This window comes from Passer domesticus, chromosome 8 (genome assembly GCF_036417665.1).
Source record: "Passer domesticus isolate bPasDom1 chromosome 8, bPasDom1.hap1, whole genome shotgun sequence".
NCBI lineage: Eukaryota > Metazoa > Chordata > Aves > Passeriformes > Passeridae > Passer > Passer domesticus.
In genome coordinates this window covers 45,911,450-45,938,492 of record NC_087481.1, presented here as the reverse complement: position 1 = coordinate 45,938,492, position 27,043 = coordinate 45,911,450, and the positions used below count along the sequence as shown (strand labels likewise).

General features: G+C 44.5%; 1 protein-coding gene across 5 annotated transcripts in view; it reads right to left on the bottom strand.

The window, feature by feature from the left end:
* Positions 1 to 25,017, bottom strand: part of SUFU (SUFU negative regulator of hedgehog signaling) — an 88,407-nt gene extending 63,390 nt beyond the window's left edge. Inside the window, exons 1-4 of one of the 5 annotated variants that reach the window (XM_064431157.1) lie at positions 21,616 to 21,736; positions 19,909 to 19,924; positions 19,412 to 19,546; positions 1,580 to 1,716 (exon numbers count right to left, since the gene is read on the bottom strand). In XM_064431157.1, the coding sequence (XP_064287227.1) occupies positions 1,580 to 1,716; positions 19,412 to 19,546; positions 19,909 to 19,924; positions 21,616 to 21,727 (400 nt within the window). In that variant the 5' untranslated portion in view covers positions 21,728 to 21,736. The other 4 variants (XM_064431155.1, XM_064431156.1, XM_064431159.1 and 1 more) reach the window with 4 other exon arrangements.
* Between the last annotated feature and the right edge of the window lie 2,026 nt (positions 25,018 to 27,043).

Here is a 27,043-nt window from a genome sequence, read left to right as displayed (position 1 = left end):
CCCATTTCACTCTGCAGACCTCCTCTCACCCATGAAAAGACACTGACCAACAAGCAACTGCTGTGAGAACTAGCCTGGACTAGGAAATTTGAAATGTTCCAAATGGGATGTAAGATATTTAGTATAAGTTTACATATAACACATAAATCACTTTGTATCTAAGAGGGAGACTTCAGACTCAGATGTTTTCTTCAGACCCTGCAACCACTGCATAGAAAATATGAGTATGAATTCATCACTGCATGGTCAGTACCAAAAAGCTGCTGTGCAATACAGTTTAGGCAGGATAGGAATCTCAAACAATGTAAAAAATAATGACAATCTCATAGATTTAGATGCTTAATAGTTGTAAAAATCAAGACAGAGAAGTGAGACAAATTTTGGATGGTAACTGTGGAAGACAGCTACACAACAAAGGTTACAAAAAGACAAGCAATTATCTGGGCTGGCACTGAACTATGTCCACCAATATTCAGAAAAATACCCACAAGATTGGCACGTCCTCAGATTTGTTACAGAGGTTAGCAGAGCAATCCTATTCTTACCCAAACCTTTTCCCTTTGAGAATCAACCAGCTGACTGAAAACCATCAGCAGAATCAGAAGTTACTGAGCAATTTATGAACTAGTTCAGCAGGTACCAAATGCTACAAATTCAATAATCATCTATTTAGAAGGTATTTTACCTGTAAAGGACCTCAAATTAGGTTTAAAAATGTTCTTTAAATATTTTCATTCAGTTCTTGTGATGCTGGAAAGTGCCTTTCAAGTACATTAGCCATCAGCCATTCCACAGGTTTCCATGTGCTGGCACTAAATCATTCACTCTACTGATGTAAATGAAACCATGAAAGAACAGTGCAAGAGGATAGTTTGTAGGTACCCTGGTTCCCAGTTTTCTGGCAATTCTCCACCAGCAGTAATGATTCACAACTGTTAATTCCTTGACCCTCCCAGCCTTAGCATTTCTTACAACTTTTACATTTTCACATCTCAGCAACACCATGTTCATATGCATTGCTACTGCTTGGCTGCAGGACCACTGGAAGGGATTTGCCTGCGATGGAGCTCCAACTTCCAAATTTTGGAAGTTCTGCTGAGAAGTGAGACCTTATCAGATGGTTGTTCCTCAGCCATTCAGGATAAGCAAATGTGTTTTGCTTTCTGAGAGAAGATACTGGACGTGGCACTCAGTGCCATGGTTTAGTTAATGAAGAGATGTTAGATCATAGGTTGGACTTGATCTCAAATGTCTTTTCCAACCTAGTTCATTCTGTGAATCTGCAATTCTGTGAACCCAGCTATGCAGGAAACAATCACTGGGCAGACTTTCTGTAGTTACTGACTCTTATGTAACTTCAGATTTTCAATACTCAGGATTTGCAGTAACCTTTACAACAACTGGTTTTGTCCCTTCCAGCTGGGCTGGAGGAAGGAACACACTCTTTTGGGTTCCCACACAAAGACAATTCCCAAGATGTGACTGAGTGCTGATGAGACAAGTGTCACACGCTGTACCAGATGTGGCCCTTCAGAAGCAGAGCAGAAAAAAGCAAGGCTGTGCATTAACCCTGTGGTACCTGACTGGAAGACGTATCTGGCCAAGCCTTGCATCAGCTCTGCTGGCCAGGTGGGTGGTGCCGACTCCCCCGTCTCCCTCTTCAGTCGGAACGTCAGCTCAAACCCGAAACCACTCGGCCCATCTGTTCCTGTAAACCTGGAGGCAATGAAAAAGAAAAAGTCATTACATACTTCTTGCAACCACAGCAGGATCTAAGATTAGGATGATGGAAAAAGGAAGAGTGTTCTCCTCATAGAACCAGCCATCCAGGGAGTGGAATCTGGATGTGCAGTGGATCCTGTGTTCTGTAACCACACGTGCAGATCCACCTAACTGACTGATACAGGACAGGGGCAGCCTCACAAATGCAAAGCTGTACCTTGGACAACCAGCATCCCTATAGTGTTTTATTAGTTTCACATATCACTTAGTAAGGAAATAAAAGAAATATTTCTTAAAGGGAGAAATAAAAATGCTTCAAAGTGGATAATTTTCAAGAACTGATTCCAGGAAAAAGCATAAACCAGAAACTGAAACACATTATGAATGGGTCAGTTTTAAGAAAGATCAAAGTTAACAAAAAGCCTTCGAGCTGATGTTTCACAGCTAAATTTTTTGGAAAGTAAGATGGCTCCCTATTGAATTTCCTCCTTTCAAGGCATGTTCTGAAACAACACAGCTTTATTTCTAATATGAAATGAGCTAGAGTTCAGTGGGCTTTTTTTTAAACTCTTAGACCTCTGCTTCCCAAAAATAACTGTTTAAAGAAGACCACACATGCTTTACATTGATCCATATGAAAATTACGGAGTAACAGAAGTGTTTAGGTGAGTATCCATCAAATCTAAAGCAACACTTGTATTTAGGAGAACATTGCTGGTCACAACACACCAGTAGTCACAAAGCAGTAAAGCTGACAGGTAACATTACTTAAATGGATTTGTTCATATGGTAGTGTGACTCTTAAACAGAGAACTACTAAATTTTTAAAAAAGGTAAGGAAACAAGCATTAAGCTACTTCCCTTATAAGATTTTTTTAAAATCCCCAAAGATTCAATATGTATCTTCCAAAGAACACTCAGAAAATGCAGCAGCATACAATACTTATATTCTCAAATTAACAGTTAAATATTAGAAGAATTTTATTTTCATCTAAGGGACTTGTATTTAAAGATTAGACTTAAAATGTTTTTTAATAGTTAATGGTCACAACTTGGTAAAAATACAGGGAAAATTTAAAAACGTTATTCACCTGCATTGTGCAGCTGTTCTGAGGTAACAGTCAATAAAGTGAAAGTCTTTGATCTGTTTAATTTTAGCTTGGTAATCTGGTTTTGAGGAAATTGTGACATATGTGGCTTTAAATACTCGTGATTACTTTGGAAATACTTTATGCTTAATTTAGACAGGTCTTTCATAGAAAGAAATATTAATATTTAGAATGTAATTAGCGTAGTAATTTTGTCAGTATTGCTGCCAAAGGTTTTGCTTTTAATCTTAATAAAAGTCTTGTATTTAAAGGTAAGTTCAATGTACTTTCAACAGATGCCACGGAATTTCTGTCATCGAACAATGGACCATAATCCAGGACCTGGATGAGGTTTGGGGGATGCACCTGAGAATGGAAGCAGTCATGAGCTTCAGGAGCTGCACAGACCTACGACCTTCCAGTTGACCCTTGGAATAGGAAAATCACAGAGAACTATCCAATAGCCAAGTTATGCAACTTGGCTTCTCTTACAGATATCCTTTTTATTACAGGTGCTCACACTGGCCCCAGCTTCAAAATTTGTGATAAGGATGTATCAGTCTGCTAGTGGAGAGGCATGGGAAATTATTTTTCCTAGTTAGAAACCCAAGATCTCCAGATACATGTGCGAATGGAAGAAAGAACAAATGGCTTATCATCTCTCCCAAGGACAGAGATACTCCTCTCTATTCCATGTGGAAACACTGGGTCTACCTTTTAGAGTAAGTGCTTAAGCAGTTGAGAATCTTAGGAGGATGTCAAAAAGCTGGACAAAAACCCCACCACATCTTGCAGGCTTGCAGATTTTCAAACTTTTGCTTCTTCCTGTGAGTTCCAAATTTCCCCCAAACTTCCCCCAAAATTTCTAGAAAATCAACCACCTTCATCCAGCTACAGTCAATGAACAAGCTAAAAACCCTAAGAATATTTCCAGAACAAAAAGACCAAACAAGCCTCATTTCCACAAAAAAACCTGGGTGGAAGGGTAACAATACACAGATGGAAGAAATCTGCTAAAGCACACGGAAGCCATGAACTCTTCCACAGACCTCCCCACGTTCTCTGCTACCTGTACCTGCACCAACCTGCTCCCTTTCCAGTGGAAAGCATTCCCAGCAGGTCATCCTGACACAACTCCTGTGCCAGCTGCAGAGGCAACACACTTTGACTACAGCCTTTGATCTACAGAAACTAGATTCTGGCACTACTTGGGGCTGGTTTCTCTGAGAGCTGGAGAAATGAGATGATAGGTTTGATGTAGGTTTTCTGGTCATGGTTAGGTTGGTTGGGTGTTTTTGTTCATTTTTTTTGGGGGGGTTGTTTGTTTGTTTTTGGGGTTTAGTAGGGGGTTTTGTTTGGTGCTTTCATTTTTTGTAGGGGGGAGGGTGGTAGTGGTGTAAATTTGAAGGTAACCAATTCAAACTACAGCAAATTTAGTAAAAGGACATTGGAGCTTACAGGTCATTTCTTTAGTCAAATTCTTGCAGCATAGCAGTCCAAAAGCACCTCAGCTTTACCGTAAGATGATGATCTGACAAGGAACATGTGCAGGAAGAAAGCCTCAGAATTAGTATTTTGTATCCCTGCATGGCCCCGGCTACACAAACTGAAAGCTGCAGTACAGCATTAAATTTCTGTACTAACAGATCTGAATATTTCACATAGTTTGTTTTATGCCTTGGTTCTGGTGAGCCCTGGAGTTTTGAGTGAAAGTTTCTTCTAAACACTTCTAAAACACGAAGGGGCAGGGGGGGAACCCCTATTTTGCCCCAAAACTAAAGATGCTAAGTATAAAGAGTCTGCATGGACTTTACTGTGCCCACCACCTCTTTGCTCCCTCCAACACAAGGACACATCACCTTTTTAGCCACCCCAACTGCAAAGCAACTGGGTAAGTTTTCACAAAAATAAACACTGATGGAGAAATTCTTGGCTTGCTGCATGCTCACTGGCACACATCAGATAGTTTTATATTATGACTACAGCAGTAATAGAAGGCTCTGGTATCTGCCAAGTCAAATCCAACCTCATATTTAATATTAAAACCTTATTTTGTCAAAAGAACAAAAATAAACCTTTCAAAAGCCAAGGTCATACATTACATGCCATTCTTAGGTTAAAACTCCCTTTATCTGTTCAGCAAATCAGCTCAGAACAAACCACACTGCAGCACTGCGCATGTGCCGGGGGAGCCTGCCTTGTTCCTTTAATGAGGTAAGAGTTTCACTGATCATGATATTTAGTTCCAGCAAAAGAATCCAAAGAAATAGAGGCCCCTTTATTTACAGAGCTGTGCAACCAGGCCCCCCTGAGCCCCCCACCACCCCACGCTCTGCCAGGCCCTCTCCTGAAGCCACACACAGAGAACTGAAAAGCTGCTCCCCTCTGCAGCAGAGTACCCAGGACGTTTTTCACATCAAATAACCCAGCTTAAGAGGATCAAAAGCCAAAGTAGCCCTTTGCTTTAAAAGCAGCTCTGAAAAACCAGAGGCTTTTCAGTTCAAATCAAAGCTATATGCCAAAGCATTTTCCTTCTCACTTTTGCAAGGAAGAAGGGAAGGTTTGCTCCACTGCACTGCAAATGGCAGTATTTCTGCAATTCTGCTTTTGAAAGCTACACAGCCCTGTACAAGGAGCAGAGTGTACTAGGTGTTTATTTTTTTGAGAGTTTAAGAGTATGTGCATATAAATATATTAGGTGAACCAATCCTTGGAAAAGGGAGTTTACATAGGGAAATCACTGATTATTTCAGCCTGAGATCAACAAGAAAGCCCTTTCAGGCTGTTTGGGGATAGTTAGGACTGCACTTTCAGGAGTCACAGCTGCACTCCCAACAGCTTCAGAGAGATAAAACGACTCTCTTCTGGGAAGCAAGGTCACAGCACTCTGGAATGACTTGTCTCAGACTCAGTTTTCAGCTGCTTCAACACTAGCTTTGTGAAACCACTTAAGATGCCTGTTACTTAAACTCCTTAATTGCATCTTTCCACATCTTCTACAAATACAGTTACCTCTTTTGCTGTTGGTGAGCTACTCTGATACCATTTTGAAGGCTGCAGAAATACAGTATCACTACATTTCTAAACCTGACATCAGAAAATGCTGCTCTTACTTGTATCACTACCAATTTTAATTGTACCCACAATCCCCATCCCACCCACCAAAAAATCCTCAGCAGAATAACTGCCAATCCATAGCTTTCAGTACTCCAGAACAGCTTCTCGGCATCTTTTCCAAGTTTGAGGAGATGGTCAGACCAAGGTGATAGGCAGTATCCACCACTGCCTGAGGAGACCAAAGCACTTCAGAGTCCAACCCTCAATAGTGTTTTAAGGCTGCAGAGCTAATACCTGTCCCAGAAGATTTTTCTGTTAGGTAGCAAAGAGACTACTATTAGCAACACAGAGGACTGGTGTCACAAAAAGCATCAAGGTACCCAGTGACTGACTTCACAGGTACCCCCTGAAAATCACTTGAATCACCTGAGATGTGAATCACTTGCCTTTTACTGCCCACTAACAAGCAACACAAAGGGTGGTCTCCTGTCCAAAACCAAAGAAGACTTCAGCAGCCACTGAGCTAAACACTTCAGTGTCTCTATCTCCTGGGAAGGGCGTCAGGCAAGAGCTGATGTGCCTTAAACAAGATTATGGACAGTTAGTCTTCTGAATTCAAGCGCCAGGTGCATTGTGCAATTTCTACTCACCATAAGCAAATGACCCTCAGATTCCAGAGCTTAAGGGAAAAAGAAAAAAAAGAAAGAAAAAAAAAAAAGAAAAAAAAAGACTCTACCTAGTGCTTCCAGCATCTTGCCTAACAGGAAGCAGTTGTTTTTAGTGCAGCTGTCAAACTGTATAAAACTCTCATCTGAGAACCCTGAGAGCATGCTGGGAGGTTCCTGTGAAGCAATTCCATAAGAAAATAGGCACAGCAAACCCTTTACATAAAAGGCTTAAGAAGTATCCAGAAGAGTAATTTCAGCCAAAACCTACCAGCTTACTCACATATTCTCCTGGATTGTCTCCTGACATTTAAATAAGTATTCATTCACATACAAACGTTTGGGAGAAGCAAGGGATGGTTATCTGGATGTCAGATGGTTATCTCTTCAGAGTACTTAGCAGGAAATTCCATGAGCTCCTGCAGCCCCAAACTTGCACACACAATCTTACTGGACTCCTCTGTAGCTTGATTTAAGAAAAACTTCATACATAAGCAGGGCAAATATAAACATAAAATGAACACATGCTCAAAGATTTCTGTTCATGTAAAATCACAGTTGGAAAGTGAGTGACCCAGGGCTCAGAGATATCAGTCTGTGGCAGCTGCTGCTTAGAGACTGCTCTTGCAGTACATCATATCAAATGTGTAAGCCATCAACCAAATGGAAAACACTTCTAGAAAGTCAAATTGTTTTTAGAGATTTATTCCAACGTTTAAATCTAAACAGATGCAGAGGCACTCTGCAGTTATTTGGAGGAGTTTCTCAGCTTTCTGAAATACTCATGTAGGATCCACTTAGAAAGCTTACACTGAGATAGAGCTGAGTAAAAATTTGTGAATTGATTTGTGCTGGCCAGTATGAAAACAGAATTGTGTTTCACTGAGCTACCTTTCAATGAGGGAAGAGCTGTTACAGGGCAGAGGGGGAAGAGGAGACAAGGTACAGTTTCACTCACACACACACAACACTGATTTCACAGATTTTACTATTCAGCTTCTTTGAAACTCAGCCAGTTACAATCTTGTCCCTGAACCTGGAGACTCATAGTTTAGATTTCATTTTTACAAAATTGTCTCTGTAAATAAAAAATGTTGATACAACAGATAAATTGTTTTTTCCTCTAAACCTACAGAGTCAAGTCAACCTTATTCATAATTCTGCAGGCACAACTGTTTTATATCGTGTCACTAGACACTGATCAAACTCTGGAATTGGATCTAGAGATGTGATCCAGGGAACTCAGCCCTCTGAGAAAGCATCAACTGGAAACTTTTGGAAGTCCCTTCCAATCCAAGTGATCCTACAGATCATCATGGCCAAGAACATGGGTATGAACTTCTGCTACTGATACTCTGTACCCAGAACTGTGCTTGCAGGACCCATAGCTGATAATTCACAAACACTTGAGTTAAACTAATTTTGACAGAAGTGGTTCCTATACTCAGCTCCTGCCCAAGCACCTACAAAACAGTATGTTAAAGTAAACCACCATTAGTCTTCTGGTCACCTAAACATTCTGGGCTGCAAGTGAAGGCAACCTAGGGGTTGCTTCTTTGAGGCTCTGCTGTCCGTACCATGAAAGCGGTAGCGTCTGGAAGGAGGACAGGATCATGCTGAGCTGCTGGAAGTTAATCCCTTTGACCTCTAGAGGCTTGGAAGCATTACTGTCTCATTCTGGAGAGTGCCAACATACAGTCACACCTGTAGGGATAGTGCTTGCAGATTAAGGGCAAAAGACTGCAAAGGCCTTGTCGGTGCCAAAGGGATCCATCTGCCTCATTGTTAACAGGAAACTTCAGAATACTCTGAAAGTGCTCAAACAGCATCCAGGTAACCTAAGTTTGAACCTCCTGTCTGCTACAAACTTCTTATCCTCCTCAACAAGTTACTTAGGCATTTGATTCTCAGATGTAAATAATGATAGTTCCCTGCTTCAAAGAGTAATGTGACACAGTCTTCATATAGGAAATGCTTATATGCTCCATCTATCAAGGTCACAAAAGCTGGGAAATTAACTCCACATTCTGCACAGCATGGACAAATACAGAACACGGGAAATGACTAAAACAACCAAATACGAAACAGGAGGTTGCATGGGATATGTCACTCCCTACTTCAGCAAAAGATGTTCATATGAGGGCAGTTTACATTTTTTTTTCCTCTATTTTATGGTGTCTGGATGTAGCTAGACCAGTAGGTGATGGTCTATTCTTGCATTACAGTTATAACTAAACTCACAAGACCAAACTGGTTCCTCTTAATGATTTCCAAAGCAACTTATTAAAAATAAATAAATCTTTGTGTAATCAAGTAACTAGACTACTGACACGTGTTTCAGCTCAAGGGCTCACACATTTCTCTACAGAGCTACTCTGGCTTTCCACTTCATGGCCTGCAGAATTAGTCAAAGCCCGGGTGAGGTGTTGAGAGCAGGTTCTGAACCACCACAACCAGCACAAGTGAGGCTGTGCTTTTTAACAAAGAAAGTGCAAACAGCTCCACTGCAAAAGCCTGGGAAGTTGCAGCACACTTGCATCATCCTAATGCATCATCTTAATACCCTAAAGGATCTGGAAAGAAAAGCTAGGAGTACAATAAGGATTTACTATTGCATTCACAGAACAAGAGTGAAGGCACTAATGATAAAGAAAACTTATCAAGATCTGTAACATTTTACTTAAGCTGCTTATTTATGCTGCACTTCAGAACTACTCATCCTTCGTTTCTACAAGGCCCAGAAGAACAGTGCTCTCATTTGGCCTGAGCTGGAGGTGATTCTGCCAACAAAGCACACAGTCACTGCACAACACAGTGCATTAGAGAAGAGAAACTTCCATCTGCACAGTGATCCCACTTCCTATCGGATCTGAATCCTTAGCTCTGATAGACAGAGAATGGTAATACATCTCCACAACTTCACCTAAAGGCTGAGCTGCAACCTCACCAGGCAAGAGAACAACAGCAAAGGGTTAGTCTGAGCCAGCGTGGCTGGGAAGGGCAGTACTGCTGTGTTTGGTGAGCAGCCGGGAAAAGGGCACCAACTTTCCTTGCAGTGTCTGCTGGCTCCTTCCTAGCTCCTACTGTGGAAAGTTCTGCAGCTGCCGGGAGGAACCTATTCGCATAACAAAAGTGCCTTTCAAAAGCAGTACGGCAGGGTGGAAAGAATATGAAAAAACCTCAAAGCCACTGACAGCTACAGTTAGTATTTTTCAGCATTGCCTAAAGGTCTCAGGCGAGGATCAGGACTCCAGTATGTTACGTAGAATATAAACACTGGTGTCTCCCATTACTTTCCTGCTGGCTAAAGAACATACCTTAAGAAAAATCATACAAAATGCAACTTTAGCATATACATGAGGACATTTTTAGGACTCTCATACAATTAAGTTCTCAGCTATGCAATAAATTAACTCGGGGCATAAAAGAGAGTTATTCAGGAACTTTTAGGAGCCTGGACTCTGAAAGCCTGCAAACAGGCAGCCACGGATTGCTGGTTGGGAAAATGCTCAGTGTGAACCAGCAAGGTGCACCTGCAGCCCAGGAAGTCAACTGTATCCTGGGCTGCACCACCAGAGGTGTGGCCAGCAGGCTGAAGGAAGTGGTTCTGCTCTTGTACTCTGCTCTGGTGAGATCCCACCTAGACTGCTGCATCCAGCTCTGGGACTCCTGCCCTAAAAATAACATGGATCTGTTGCAGCGAGACCTGAGGATGGCAATGAAAATGCTCAGAGGACTGAGGACAGGCCTGAGAGAGTTGGACCTGTTCAGCCTGGAGAAGACAAAGCTCCAGAGAGGCCTTCCAGTGCCCAAAGGGCTGGAGAAAGATTTTTGACAATGGCACGAAGTGACAGGATAAGGGGGAATGCCTTTAAACTGACAGAGAGTAGGTTTAGATTAAGTATTAGGAAGAGCTTCTTCACTGTGAGGGTGGTGAGACACTGGCACAGGGTTGTCCAGCGGAGCTGTGGATGCCCCATTCTTGGAAGTGCTCCAGGCCAGGCTGGATGGGGCTTTGAGGAAGCTGGTCTAGCAGGGATAGGAGCTAGAAGATCTTTACAGTCCCTCCCAACCTAAACCCATCTACGTCTCTCCAATCCTGATGGATCTCAAATTCAATCCCTGATCTTTCACTTCATCAGCTATAGAAACCCAGACAATTCTGCCTTCCCTGGTGAGCTGTTACATAGTCTCATTTCATTGCAAAGGGTACACTTAAAAATATACTGATGAGCACCATGAGAGATCTTAATCAATTAACCAGGCAGCAAAAGGTCCTTGGAGCTTGAGCTGTAATTCCAGGGAAAAGAAACCACTGGACTGCTGGTGAAAGATTCCCAAAAGGGAAACATGAGACATCTGCAATGAAAAGTCTACTACAGATATTTTTTTTAATCTGCCTTTAAGTGTTAAGCTTCTCCTGCAAGACTATCTTTCCTTTGAAGCACTTGAAACTTCTAGGGCTTGTGAATGTTACATGAATTCCATTTGTTGTAAGACAATGTCCAAAAGGATAAAATAAATCTTTGCCTCTTAAAAAATCAAACAAAGGAGGAAAGAAAGTGTAATTCCCTCACCATCCTTTCAGTGGCTCCAGGCTTACCCCTAAAAATTTTAATAGTGGCAAAATAGTTTTACTTCTCAGTCAAACCACTTCAGTTACAGGAACTGCAAAATGGCTCAGCTTGTGTTTCAAACAGGAGCAAAGTTAGGAGAGAGATGTCAATTTACAGCATATTTCAGTACTGCTTACATTTGAGTGCAGCAAGCATGAACACTCTCCTCGTGTTCCTGACCACTTCTGGAGGAATAACCTGCCCAGCAAAAAACACAGAGGTCAGCATACAGCTCATCACAACCAATCTGTTGGAGAAAATCCCCCATCTATCTCTGAGCACTAAATTCTTTGCTTTTCTGCTTAATGTTACTCTTCTGGGTAAAAAAGGAATTCAAGGCCCAGAAACATATTATTTTTGCGTAATAAGGTTATACATATGGATTCAACTTAGCTAGGAAATGTCAACTTAAAGCTTGTCTTCATGAGGAAATTTACTGTAACTAGTCTACCAGTATAATTATATTGCTGTAGTTCTACTGGTAAAATTCCCCTGTTGAGCCTTATTCATAACAACAGCTGCCTTTATGGTTTATTTTTGTCGACTATGCCAAAAAAGGCCCCTGCTCCAGAAAGGCCACAACAATTTACAGGGGAGGAGGGGAAGGAGCTGTGCCAGTGCAACTAGAGAAGTAGAAAGAATAACAGTACAGAAATTGCAGTATTTCTTTATACTAATGAATTATTTGCTACAAAAAATGAGTGAAATACTTTAAGAAAACTATACTATACTATACATCAGACCTCATTGCAGGTAAGGTATGTGCCAGTTTCATGCTACAATTCATAGCTTTGGTAAAGCCCCCCAAGCCAGACACTGGTCTGCATCAGCCCCTCCGATGCATCCTTTTGTTCTCGCCTCCTCCCCAAATGCTGCAGTGCATTTTTCCCAGGAGTACTCTTTTCCCCCCATTCCTTTATAGAAGCAATGCCTGGCTGCCCAGCAACTGCCCAGGGCCCCTTGGACTGACCCTCCAAAACAAATGGGCGTTTAAGACCAGTGCCTCTGGTTTACAGTTTGCATCTCAGGGACCAGGGATAGCTGGAAAGCAAAGAGCACTTTTTGCAAAAAGGATTTTAAAACAATTGCCCTTCACTTCGGCAGTACAAGAATGCTGAGCTAGACAAAACAATGAGCCATCTGTGCACTCTTCCCTCCTTCCCTTGTCTGTATCCTCTGAGCTTAAATCAGAGCTCCCCAAGAATGGCCAAGTCCCCCTTCACCTCCGCCCACCCTGTTTACATCCTGAAAAAAAACAGTTTTCTGGCCTATTTTTTTTTTCTTTTTGTTCTTAAGAGCCCTTGCAAAATCTTCATTTAAACCTCAGCCCTTTGTCAGGTGGTATCCCATCTACCCAGCTTTGTCAAGTGATGAAAAAATGCCTCCCACCAGTGATCCGTTCCTTGTTTACCATCCCGAGAGGCAGAGTGGCACTCAGGAGCCCTACTCACCCCTTTGTCCAAGGAAGGCAATACCATCTGAATGGGAGACCACCAAGATTTGCAGCCCTCTTTTGTTAGCCTGGTGTCACTGCCTATTGGGCCATGATTCAAAATTGAGATGACAGTAGAGAGGCAGCTGAGTTAGGTCATCCCCACGGAGCGTAGAAGAGAGAAACACCAATAGCTCAAATTTCACATAAAATTGGTAACTTTGTTATCAGTGGTAATTTGTTGTTACCAATTGTAGCCACTGACTCATCAAGAAACATGCACTATTCTAGTACTAGTCAAGAAAGCATGTTCCCAACACTAAAAACACATTGAGGAAAAAACAAAGGGGATTAGGTATGAATAACAGCATTCGGATCTATTTCTTCAAACCTTTATTTTTTTAGTATCTCTGTTCCAGGCAGCAAATGGACTAAAAAATGTCAATGATCTCACAGCTGGAATGGCTGCACCGCCCAGAAATACTTTTACCTTCGTGTCTCCCTGAAAAAAAAAGCTGACTGTTTTTTAATTCTTAATTTTTAAAACATCATCAACAGATCTTTGTCACATAAAGCAATCTTTCACTAGAACACCCAGTTTTGATCCCCATTCACTTCTCTTCCTGTCAGACTGAACTTGCTGGGAGAGCAGAGCCTGCAAACTCTCCCACATCATTCAGCACTAACCCAACTTGGGAGATCAGAGTAAGGAAGACATGTCTCAGATCAACTCTCCTCCAATGTGCCAAAATCATAAATGTGGAAGTTCTGTTGGCAAAAAAAACCCCATAAAATCATCCAGTTTGAGCACTATGCCCCTTCCCTGCATGGCAGCAAGAGGCTCATCCTAACAGGATGCAGACACACCAGAGAACAGGAAGTGGTGTTTGCCTTCAATGCTCAGCACTAAACCTTCTTCCAAGGTTTCTTCTTTTATTGAAAACAGTCCTTCTTGTAAATTCAACTACCGTGCTGTAAACGTTAAATGAATTTCCTTCAATGCTTCAAAAAAACATTCCAAATGTAGCACAGTTCAAGAGTGCTCTGTCCCACAACCCCTGCACGTAAACACAGATAGACCGCAGCACAAAGCGCACTGCTCTCCGTAGGTGGCCCACATCTTCCATTTCATTAAGGGTACTAACTACCTCCAGCAAGTGACATTTGGAAGCCAAGTGCACCGTGCCTTGGAGGAGAGAAAATCAGATTTCCCTGCAGTGAGCATAGCTTCAGGGGAGGTCTGCCTCCAGCAGTGAAGCACAAACCTTAGAGGGCTCTGGTGCACGGCAGCCACTGGAGGGACACCCTCGTGTGGCACATAAATAGGTATGATGCTTGGTTTAACTGTTTGGGTTTTTTTGACTGGGAAATAAAGAATTGAATCCTACATGATCACACCTGTGCTTCCTTAAAATGTCTGAATGCATTGGTCAAATTCAATCCAGCCCTTCAGAGCAAGAGCTGTCCCAAAAATGTCACATTTCTGCAAAGTATGCAAAAACAAATAGCTAGAAAGAAGAAAAGCATCTACAGGTGTTCCCAGTAAGCAAGTTTCAGTAGAAGCACACCTGTATGTCCAGAGAATCCACACAGGTGAGACTTGTTAAAAGTACCTTAATTTTAAGAAAAGCTCATTCTAGCTCATATCTTTATAGGTATGAAAAAAAATCTAATCACAAACAAAATCCATTAAAAGACAGATTTTATTGTGCTGTGCAGCTAAACTACTATTTCTTACCCTGACAGATTCTCAAATAAACTATCACTGAAAGAAAACACTTTTTTTTTTTTTTTTGTTACAGAGCTCCCTAATTCTATGGCCTCTCCCTCTCCCCACTGCCACAAACAGAAGACCAAATGAAAAAAATAAGCATTACATTTGGGGTCTTTGATAGGCAAACAAGACCTGGAAAGAAAAAGGAAGTCCAGAGTATGGTGCCCACCTTGGACCCTCTCTCCTCCAAATTCTACCTCTTGTACTGCTTTCCTAAAATGATGCTCACTGATATCCTCTTCCATGTAATTCCCTTTAGCTGGGGCAGATGCTCCACCTGCAGCAATCTCTCAAGGCAGACATGCTGAACTTCACAAATGTTTTCTGAAATATGGATCTACCACTTCTCTCTAATTTACCAAAAAGACCCTCTGTTTTATCATGAAAACAAAGAGGGGCAGAATCACTCTCCACCATTTTAAAAGCATTCAGTTACCTTGGAGTTTGGTGTAATATTTCAGCAGTGCTTTAGGCATGTGGTTTATAAAGCACTTAGGGACCCATTAAATAGCAAAATTTAAGGCTAAAGGCTGGCAAGCTGAGGGCAGTGAGCTTTTAAATTTATGAAAGGCTACAGAACTAAGAGGCCACTAAAGTGATAGCTGTCAGCACCACTCCATCCTACATTCACATGCAGGTTCAAAGGAGAAGCCAGCATGCACTCAAAAGAAAGAGAGCACTCGTTCCAACTTCCAGGCTATTTTCTAAATACTCTTTTCAAACTCCTTTTATACTCAGAAAAAGCCTTCCAGAAAACATCCACCCCTCTGCAAGCCTTGTATTGGTTACCTGATCCACTTTTGCGCTCCTTTTTCTTCCTCCCAACTCTAACAAGCATCCTTGCCCTTTTACAAGTTAAGGTCATTCAGAGGATCTATACAAGCAAGCAGAACACAAGCTGGACTGAAGATCTTGAAAGGCTCATGCTTACCCTCACCTTTAATGGGGAGGCACCACCCACAGAGACAACACGTTATCCCGGCATGCACCGCTCCCTCCTGATCCAAATGGAAAGCAGCACAAATCAAAAGGACCACAGCAAGCTGGAACCTGTTGTCTCAGCGGGTGGTACCCTGCATCTGTAATAGAGATGAAGGCAGCTGTAATCTCTCTGGTTTTATGCAAATGGATACTGCACTTCGGCTCCTGGCTAGGGGCCAGGGAAGAAAACAAAACCAAAAAACCCCAAACCCCACCACCCTTGTCAGTATGAAGCTGATGTAGTAAACATCAAAACACAGTTGGCATGTCACTTTGCGGGATGTGGGAAGACCACAAATAAAAATCTTATCTCAATCTATACATAATTTAAGCCTTACTTTCTATTCCAGCTCTGAATTACAACCCTGAAATTTTAATACAAATAAGACTATTCAAGGTGTTCAGGAATTCTATAGCATCATGGTTTTCACTTTCCATGCACTTCTTTAAAGCGTTAAGAAAAAAAATGAGCACTCGAACTACAGAACAGTTAAGTGGAGATTCAAACCTTGGCCTTAGAGCAAACTGAAGTCAGAACCCAGTCTGGGAAAAACACATTTTTCTTCTTAGTCCCTGGACAGCTCTGCAAACCTGTGCCAGCACAACCTGGGGCTGGCAAACACTGTGGCACCAGTGTCATCTGGTCCAACCTTCCTGTTCATGCAGGGTAATCCCAGAGCACAGGGCACAGGATTGTGTCCAGACAGTTCTTTAGTATCTCCACAGCATCTCTGGACAATCTGTTCCAGCGCATGGTCACACACACAGTAAGTAGGTTCTTCCTCATCTGCAGGTAGAATTTCCTATGCATCAGGCTCTGCCCGTTGCCTCCTGGGTCAGAGATTCCCGAGGGCTGCTGCAAAGGCAGCACTCAGCTGAAGCTGGCATTGCCACTGATGGAGTCTGAGTCCACCTACACCTGCTGATGCTGCCCTTCCTTGTGCACCTGTACTCCACCAAGGAAGAAATCACCATAACGTTTGTAAACTGCAGGAATGATCTGTCCCTTGACCTCAGTGATGGCCTGGCATCAGAGCACGAACCTGCAACTGCCAGCTGAGGCACTGGCTTTGTGCAGACACACAGGACACGTTCCTTGCTGCTGGCATTGCTGTGGGCAGCGGCTGCCAGCAAGGGTGGAGAAGAGTGCAGGACTCAGCATCTCCTCTTCCACAACTGCACTGGCCACAAGCTTCCTGCCAGCAGGCTGCACACACTCACCACTGCAGCGCAGAATCTCTTCAGAATGCAAGAACAGTCTGAAAAAAAGGCCCTACTTTAACCCTGCTGAATAGATTCAAGAAGTCGCACGTTTGTTTTGATTAGAAAGAAGACAGAAAAAGCTACAAATGGTGTATAACTTGCAAAAGCATCCTGGAAGGATTTCTGCTGCCACTCAAGTTGTGCAACATGCTCAACTGGAGCGACTTATTTCCATGCAAGCAGCCTGGCATGAAATCCCACTGAAAGGCCTGTGGTTCCCTAACGCTGTCATGACATCATGATTTAGGATTTTTAGAGCTATCAGCCCAGCACAGCTGGTGTCATGGTTGCCATTATACCATGAAACACTGAGGGGTTTTAAATGAAAAAGGTTTCCTTGTTTGAAATTCTTAGATTTCTTCCATTTTCTTCTACAGATTGCTAAAACCAGACTGGTTCTGTAAGCAGAGTATAGCTGATACGTAAGCAGAGCAGGAAACAGTGCTGCTTTAACTGAAAATAAATCTGTCAACAAGGAGGCACCGGGAGAGCTCTACTTCAGACTTTTCAGGTTCTTATTAAAAAATATAAATTAAAGTCAACATTTTCACATTATTTGCTACATCTGTTTGCTATTCCATTATAAATAAAAATACAGGGCCTCCAATTCAGTGTTAGTTCACTCAAAAAAAATGAAAAAGTCCTTTTCATTTAGTACTGCATTATAATTGTTCTAGACTGTACTGTATTACCATGAGAGGTCCACAAGAAGTAAGCTATGTGTTACCCAAACTGGGCAATTAACAAGACCTTTGGCAGTGTTCTATCTTTCCCTTTCTAAAGTAGGAAGGACAGCAAGGCTATGGAAGCACATCCCTGTTGTAGGAACCTTGCTGTCACAAGCAGATCCAGCTCTGCACTCTTTGTAGACAGCTGGAAACAAAAAAAAAATACAAGCCCTTTCCTGTCTCCAGAGGCCAGGGCAATTGAGCAGAGTGCCACACTGGTTTTAAATGAAATATACCAAAGATATAAACGACAGCCATGCAACCCCATGCTCCTGCCAACCATTCTACAGCACACTTTACCTGGGACAGCAGAATTCCAAAACCTTTCAAGCAAAAAAGATACATATTTTCTTAAATAAAGCTTATAAAATTCCCTGTCAGAGAAAAAGGACCTCCTGATTGCATAGGAAAATCCACCACATTCCTACAGTGTGCACCCAGGGCTGGGCTGGTGATGTGCAATTCCAAAAGCCATGAAATTTCCAGAGCAGTTTTAGCAAACAGCAATTGCTCCTGGAAGTGAGAACTGTTGGTGAGTGCTCAGCTCCTTTGAAAATCTTCTCTCATCCAGTCTACAGTGCTCATGAACCAGCTGGTAACTTCAGATTCAGTGTTTAGGAGATGTGCAGATCTTGACAGCTCTACCACATGCATAAATGTATATTAAGACTTTCTTTTGGTCATAAGGTTGAGCCAATCTACTCAACAGGACAAATACTATTAAGCTTTGTAGCTCCAAGAATGAGGCCAAATTAAAGGTGACAGACTGCAGACAGCTGAACATCTCAGGGCAAGTGACACAAGGACACAGTGCTGTGGAGCTGGGGATGCTGTTCCAGGCACACAGAGACAAGAGAAACACACCTGATCTATGAACAAAAGCACCATGTGAATGCCTAGGTGTTCACACTAAGATCTCTTGGGAGATCTTTCTTTCTTTCACTGGCCTACTTTTCCTCTGCCCCTGCAACTATTGTTTGGGATTTGTTGTTAATGGTTGCTTAAATGTCCCAGGCAGATCTCTGTGACATTAGAGTCCTGTATGAACTCCAGAAATCACTCTGTTTTCTGAAAAATAGTTCTGTAATCACAAAAACAGGAGAAAAAATCCAGGAGAAACTGCCTTGAGGAATGGGTAAAGTTAAATAATCTGCCCAACTGCTGCTGTTGCAAGAGAAGCACTTTGATGGAAAAAAACCCTGTGGCTGAATCTTAACCAAGACAAACAAAAGGAGGAAAGCTTGTGTGAACAAACTGGAGCCTTGGCTGCACCATTCATCAAGGACATTTATCCTGCAACTGTAACGCAGTGCAAAGATAGTTTCGGTAAACAGTGACAGCAGAAACATTGTGCCATTTCTGGCTGGTTAAAAGGCCACGTTCACAGCCCCAAAATCAGGAGGGTTTGGCTACTGCTACTCACTTGAACTGGACTTTAGGAGTAAGGTCAGCTAATGAAAGACAAGAATAGGGTTAGCTCATACTGCCTGCCTGGTCTAATCCAAAGTTCCTGCTAGAAACCATTCATACCAACAACCTAAGATAATAATTTAATCACTGGAGAAAAAACAGTCAAACAATTAAGAGTTTTAGGCTTCTGTTACACAAATTGGCACTTTATACTGTAGCCACCGGAGTGGCAGTCTGCTGGCAGTAACACTGCTGTGCCAGCAACAGCAAAAATGCCCTTACAGCAGTTTTCCAGAGGAAGGCATTTAACATGCACAGGGAGGGGTCAGGATTTAAGTGTATGACCATAACAGATTACAGAGTGTAAAAAACACAACAAGAACAGACAGTTAAAAGAAAATTTCCCAACAAGTTAAAACAAATTTAAACAAAAACCAACTCAACTTAACACTGAAAGGAAATATACCGCATTCAAAGCCTGCAGAGGGGAACACAGAATGTTTTCTACATGCAAGAACAGGCATACGTCATCTTTTCTGAGATGAGGGCTAGGGTGTTCTCAACAGAAAACCAGCTGTTCAAATAATATGAGCAGCAGGACTGGGTTTTACCTACACACCCCCAAAATGCAATACAAAACTCAACACACAGCTACAGAACCTAAATGACACTTACTCGTGTACTCTGTTGTCTCCATACAAGTCACTTAACCCAAAGCTGACGTAGTGCCAGTGCTCAGGAACATTCAGTGCTGGGTTTCCCAGGTTTCTGTACATGCTAACATAGTCCAGAGGGTCAGGTCCTCCCAACCTGCGTAAAAACCAGAAAAATTCTTGGGTAAGTCAGTTCACTCAAGACAAAGGGTAAGTCTCCCCAGGTGCTAGAAGAGGTTGTACAAAGACCTGGTTTAAAACAAAAATTAGAACATTTAAATTACCTCTTAAGAAAAAAAAAAAGAGGAGAAAGGTTAAATTCAGAAAGCTTTGAGCACAGGAAGACAAAGTATATGTGTGCAACATGCTAAAAATATTTTTAATGTTAAAGCGTAAAAACCTCTGAAAAATCATATTAAAGCTTCCACAAAACACAGAGAAAATTGAAAAACTGTACTAGTAAAAGAGCAATGGCTGTATCTGCATTGCAAACTCTTAATTCAGTCCAGAGGCACATACCTCAAAAAAAGTGATGCTATTCCAAGCAGATTTTGAAATTACTACATTTTGAGGAGAGCAATCCATACTTCTGAACACAAACAAAATAGTTCAAACAGTGGAGGAGAAAAACACTGATTCAGTAAAACTAGCAGCAAAATTTCTAAAAATACACTACTTGCATTAACCAAGAATAAATAAAAAGTACCACTGTAACCTCTGCATCAGCATAAGAATGGCTTCCTTAAAAGAACATAATTCAAAAGTTAAGGCAGGTTATGCTACACAGCAACCACCAAAGCCTGCAGCCACCCTTCCTGCTACAAGGCACAGGGAATTGAGGCTGTGTGCCAGCAGAGAGCAGAACACATCCTCCTGCCACTCGCGTCACCTCTGTCAGAGCAAAGACAGGACAACTCCCTGCTGAAGGAAGGAACATGCTGGACTGTTTTGCTGTTTGCCTTGTCAATCACAAAACACCTACCACAAGCAGTTATGGCACAGCTGAGCAGCTGTTTAACCACTTTGTGCCTACAACACACTGTGTCTTCAAGTAAAACTCCCAGCTGCTCCAAACAAGAAAATTCAAACTCACACGACCCCATTCACCGGAACAAATGATTCTACACATAAATGATTCTAAACATAAATTCCTCTCGTTTCTATTGTCTGTTTAGACGCTGACACAATCATCTGCAGGTTGCAGGGCATGGTTGTGTTTCCTTCACTTGTCCTGAGGGTTTGTGTGTCACGATATGCAGTCTCTGTGGCTGGACAGATGGATCCAGCCCTAGCGACAGTGAGACACTATTTTATATGCTCTGCCCTCCTCCTGCTGCCCAACCTTATCAAGTCTGTACAAAACAGCTCATCAGCTTGGTGCATTAAAAGGCCTCTCCACAGGTGTGTTGTGCTGCCTTGCTCCTACTGCTTCTGGCAAAAAAACAGAGCAGCTGACTAACATGACTGACTTTACATAGGACAGCTTCCCCCTCCTAAGTCATATAAGGCCATCGTGGTGACTGGGACCAGTTGCAGTTTCTCCAGCAGGTCAGTCAAGGATGCAGCCCAGGATACTGGGGCAGGACAGAGGGGACGAGCAGCTCACCCCCAGTAGTGGCACAGGTGGATTGGGAGGACTCTGGAGTGAGGGAGGTTCATGCACTGACCAGCGTGAGAGGTTAGTCAGCAGTCAGAGCAGTTGCGTAGGTTTTGCAATGAAGGGAACACTGCTAAGCAACCAGCATCTCCTACATAAAGAAAACCTGCTTCCAAACTGGGTTTAGTAACACTTTAGAAGTCAAACAATCAATGCTGGAACACTGCTGACACAGGCACTGTGACACTGACAACACACAAGAGAAACCTCTACATTGCCCTTTTCAGGACAGGGACTATTCCATGGGTACATGCTTTTCCCTAGGGCTACTCAAACATACTTGTCAGGTCTGATGCAAATGGCAAGTCCTGCCTAGGACAGCCCCAGGCACGCCAGACACCTCTCCCTCGCTCCTGCCAGCAATCCTGTCTCCAAAGGCCGCCTGTGTTTGTCTCCAAAGGCCAGACTGGGCTGCATCCTTGACTGACCTGCTGAAGAACCTGCAGCACCACACCACCAAGAAATGGCCACAGCAATGTGGCACCAGGCGTCCTGGTGGAGCTTAGCTCAGTCCTGCCCAGAGTTCACTACCAATTGCTTAATGATCCAGTCACACAATCTTTACTCACTGAGAAATATAATAAGCTTGGAAGAGATGTAGACTAAAAGCCTGCAGCAGTGAGTAATTAAGTGTTGAAAAGCACATATCCAAGCCATACACCTATCCCAAAACCACCACATCTACACGAGCTTTAAGGCAGCTACCTGCAGCTCGCAGCCATGGCAATACCAGTAACACAGCCATGGCAATAACGCTCCCCAAAGGTTAGTCAGCACAGATATCCATCCAGTTTCGGTGGCAGGTTTCACTGCTCTGTGCTGCCGTGGTACATCCTCCTCCCGCCCACGGCTGCCGCGGCAGGGTTCGACCTTGTCTCACAATCTACATATCAGTACATGCACTCACACAAAGGGCTGGAAGCATTGGAGGATTTTATTAGGAAGAGCCCGACTTCAAAGCCAGAGGTACAGTACAAATTTGTTACATTCTCTATTCATGGAGCTCATTCAGGAGCAGGAAGGGCTGCCTCAGGGGAAACCCTGTATTTGCATCTGCACCAAGAGTCTTCTTCTGACTGATGTTAGGAGCACTCTGAAGTTTGTGTGGAAGGAGAAACGCAAAACAAAGAGGGGAAAGAGACCCACAACGGAAAGACATTGGAAAACTCCTAATTCATTCACCCTGAAAAGTCTTTAGTGTATTGTTTGTAGTCACTTCCCAGCAGCTGCCAACAAGATTGCTCTTCACAGCTACCTCTTGACAAACCCTTCAGAAGTAGTCTGTGATTCCCAAAAGGCTGCAGACCACAGCTCACTGCACAGGTTTTTGAGAGTATGGCCTAAATTTAAGACAGGTGATAAAACCCCAGTAGTCGAGCCCAAATTATGCTTATTTCAAAACCTATCACAAAAAAAAAAAAAAGAACTAATTTGATTTTTTCACCAGCAATTCCATGCAACAAGATATTTCAGTTTGAGATATTCTACCATATTTTATAATACAAGTGGATACTGGATATCAATAGACAAACTCCATCTTGGTGCATGGCCTTCACAAAAACAGAGAGAAATTCTTAGTTCCGATTGGATCCCAAGCTCTTTCCCAAGATATGCAAATAGCATTTTAAAAGACTAGTTCCATTAAATAATCCACAAGGTTAAATCTCTTTATTCAACAGGCATGGAGTTCTGCAGATTGTCCAATGTTACACAGTTAGGATCTGCTCTGATCTGCAAGCCAAAGGCTACAACTTCAGCTCCCTGAACAAAAAAACCAAATTGCTGTTAACCGTAGGGAAACTGATACATATAATTACAAGCTGATTAGTGTTACAATATTTCTCCTAAGGCAGGGAACTTCATTCAGCCATTTCCTCTTCTAATCTAAACCAGCTAATAGCTGGCAGCCCAGGCAGAGTAGGACAAATTAGCAGAGAGTGTTGAGGCAGGAGTCGTTCTACCAGACTTAACAAAACCAAGCTCCAAGTTTCACCCAACAACAGCAGAAAAAGAACTTGTGGCATCCATGGAGGCTGTACCTCACACGAGCATTTCCTGCACAGGACAGCATAGGAAGATCACCTCTACACAGAAGCTCTCAGCTCTCACTGCTGGCTGAGCTAACAGCTGGAGGAACCCCTAAGTGGAAAAGAGCAGGATAAACAGGCCTTCACATTACTTCTTGCAACCTGCCATCATTGCCAGCAGCAATTCTTTTAGTGCTTGAGCTCCAACTGCAGCAAAACTCTAATCAATCCCTTAAGCAAAAAGGTTTCTTCCCAAACAAGGGTCTTCGCCATTCTTCACTATAGGCCCAAATTCCCCTCAACCCCCACAAATCTTATGCCAATATAGCCAGTGTGCTTTAAGCTGTTGGTAGGAAAGAAGTGCTAATGTGACTGGAAACACTTCCTGAGTATCTAAGATTACACATAGTTGTAAAAAAAAGACTGATCAGACCACCACCAAAGTACTGATGTGCACACATGACTAAGAAATTATTTATATGGAGGTCTCAGATTTGCAACACCTTATCTCAGCCCACTGTGTCATTTTAATACAATATGCCCCTAGGCAATAAGGGCTAACAGACAAACTTCTTGCTAGAATCACTTAAAAACAACACTTCTGTGGACAACAACAGCAATAGCTTTGTCTGTCAGAGCAGCACACAGGGAGGATGTTATTCTGCTGTTGCTCAGGACTCTAATTAGATAAAGGTTGAAACTAGCTGTAAATAAAGAAGTTGAGTGTTTATTAGTTTTTTCAAGTGCTAGGATAGGGACTGGCCAATGTCACATAAAGCAAACATTCAGAGGTGACTTGATCATGTTCCTTAGCCCCAGAAGAGGGGGCTGAGCAGCTAAGCGATAGCAAAAAGCAAAAGGAACTCCTCTTCACACGGGATTAGACGGTAGACACTTATCTTGATAGCTAAACATCCAAGAACTTCCTTCATGCCACTCTCCCACATAAACAACTGCTGTTCCTGGTGTCAGACACCGTGTCAGCAGAGACGCTGAACAGCAGATCCCCAGTGTGTGATAGCACAGGGCTCCGTAAGGCCAGAGGAGCTGGCACTGCCCCGCGGGCTGCACGGTACCCCGGCCTGCAGGCAGCCACAGCGGGCTCACTGCGGCCGGTGCTGGCATGCTCCAGCCCCAGGGGGGAAACTCCAGACCCTCACCTTCTGTGGGAACACCTCCACCGAGCAACAGCCCTCCCTTTTCCTAAGATCTGCCCCAGCTGGGCCTTCATCAGCAGCCCCTCACCCAGGGGTCCCCCAAGTCACCCCAGTAACCCCAATGCACTCTCCTGTCTTCAGCGCACACCTCCCAGACCCTCCTCCTATTGCCAGCACATTCTCCCCAGGAGCCCCCTCCAAACACACACTTTAGGCAACCACTGCACCCCAATCCCTCCCTCCCCAGACCCCTGCACGTCCCCAAAACTCTTGCATCTCACCCCTCACACAGCCCGCAGCCCCTCTCCCCCGGCTGCAGCGCTCCCCAGCCGTGCCCCGTGAGCGTCCCCAGCCCCGGCGCTTCCCCCACACCTCTCCCGCTACTCCTCCCAAGCCCTCCGCTGCCCCACACAAGGCGCCGGCCGCGGCTCCCCCAGCCCCACGCCAGACCCCGGCCCCATCCAGGCCGCCTCACCAGTACTTGAGGATGGCGGTGACCTGCAGCGGGTTGGGCTGGTCGGGATAGAGGCGGCGGCACTCGCCGTAGATACCGTGCAGCCCCGGCGGGAACAGCGACGGGAAGGACCCGGACCCGGACCCCGAGCCGGACCCCGGCCCGCCCGCGGGGGGCCCCCCGCCCGGCCGCACGCCCTCCATGTCCCGGAGGCGGCTGGTGCCGGCCCGTCCCAGCTGGTGCCGAACCCGCTCCGCTCCCGCCAGGCGCTCCCGGCCCGGCCCGGCCCGGCCCAAGCGGCTGCGTGGGGCCGCGGCAGGAGGGGCGGGGCCTACCGCCGGGCCGCGTGATCGACAGCCCGGCTCCGCCAATGGCGGCGCTGCGCGGGGCTCCGCGCGGAGGGGGTGGGGCGCCGCCGCAAGGGCGGGCGTGAGTGACAGCGCGGCCCGACCAATGGAAGCGCGCGGCCCGGAGGGCGGCCGCGCCTCTGCCCCCGCCCCTCGCGACGCCGCGGGCGCGCCCCCTAGCGGCGGCGGGGGGCGCGGCGAGGGGCGGGGCGAGGGGCGCGCGGCGGTGGCGGGAACGCGGAGCGGGGCGGGAGCGGAGCCCCGGGGCCGGGCCCGGACACTGCGGGTCCCGCCGCCGCCGGCCCTGCGGCCTCAGGGCTCCTCTGCAGCCTCAGGGCTCCTCTGCTCTCCCCCGCGCCGGCAGGGCCCTGGCAGGCGGCTGGGGGCTGCCCGTGGGTGAGGTTTGCGGGCTCTGGCCGCGGGCTGTGCGCGAAGCGCGCTGAGATCCGGCTCGTTCCTGAGCCGCAGCTGCGGCTGTGGCCGGGCAAAGGCAAAGCCAGTGTCCTCAGGTGTGCGCAGTAGTCCTACACGCCTCTGCTACAGCGGGGTCCTGCTTGCTAATCAGCAAACAGAGCAAAAATGAGCTACAGAGTTAATCAGCAAATAGAAAAAAATTAGTATAGAGTGTTAATCAGCAAATTGAGAAAAATTATTATAGAGTGTTAATCAGCAAATAGAGAAAAATTATTATAGAGTGTTAATCATCAAATAGAAATAAATGAGCTATACAGCGTTAATCAGCAAATAGGAAAAAAATTAGTATAGAGTGTTAATCAGCAAATAGAAATAAATGAGCTATAGAGCATTAATCAGCAAATAGAAAAAAATGAGCTACAAAGTGCTCAGCGGTGAGGGTGGGCACACATGCTCGCATTTCTCACTTAAATGGGTGAGAGTTTATTCTAAAAGCGTTCACGACACCATTTGGGAGAGCACACATGGTCAAGAAGCTGACAGGCTCTCAGCCAAGTGACAATCCCCTGATCAAGGAGGTGAGCAGTTGGTGTCCTCACTTCCCGCAGTGAAAAATATTTCACTTGTCCTGTTACCATGACACTACTTTTTCTGACATCTGCCCGAGCAGTCAGCTACAGTCAGCTGAGAAGGTGAATGTAACAGAGGACGTATGAAAGGCTCCCTACACTGATAATGAGCATCTCCTGCCATTCACTGGAGTGATACAACACCAGCCTTCATTTAAACCCCTCAACCCTGTTGTACAAAAAACACCTCTTTTAGACTAGGTGAATGGGGAAGGTAAACATCTGGGATGAAACTCATCTACTGGGGCTAAAGGCAGGAGCTACAGGAGAAAAGTCCATGTCTGCAGGAGAGATGTGGGACAAGACAGATGAGTCAAGCCTTCAGGTGTGCTCACTGGCATGGAAATCCCTTTTAATTAATTTCAAGACCCAGAGTTTCAGTCATCGATTATTACAAGTGCTTTTAGAATACTTAGTCAGTGGAAAATGTGTTTATTGTTCGGTACCAAGATGTTCTTGATATGCATTCTTTATACTGACAATTCTTTTGTGGTTCTTGTGCCTCAAAAATGGAGAGAAACTGGTATTTCGTGGAGGGAACAGGTGTGTCATGACCAGTAGTTCGTAAAGATGACCACGTGAAATTATGGGACAAAAACCCGCTTTCCTTAGCCATAGATCCCCACTACAGACATTGATGGGATCGCCTTTTTCTCCTTTCCTATTAGGAAAAAATAGGCGGGGGGAAATCTTTTAAGCGTAAGCCAGCCAGTTGCGATGCAGCGTTTTTGGTGGAAGCACCCAGCTATCGCCTGGACCGCAACATGTCCCAGGTTCTCGGCGGCGGATGTTCCCGCAGAATTCCCTTTTTCCGCACTCCACCTCCCAGCACGCCCCGCTCCCACGCCGGCCTACAGTTCCCAGCATGCCCCGCTCCCGGCGCCGGCCTACAGCTCCCGGCATGCCCCGCTCCCGGCGCGCCTCCCCGCTTGACTCTGCGCAGCGTCGGACTACAGCTCCCGGCAGGCA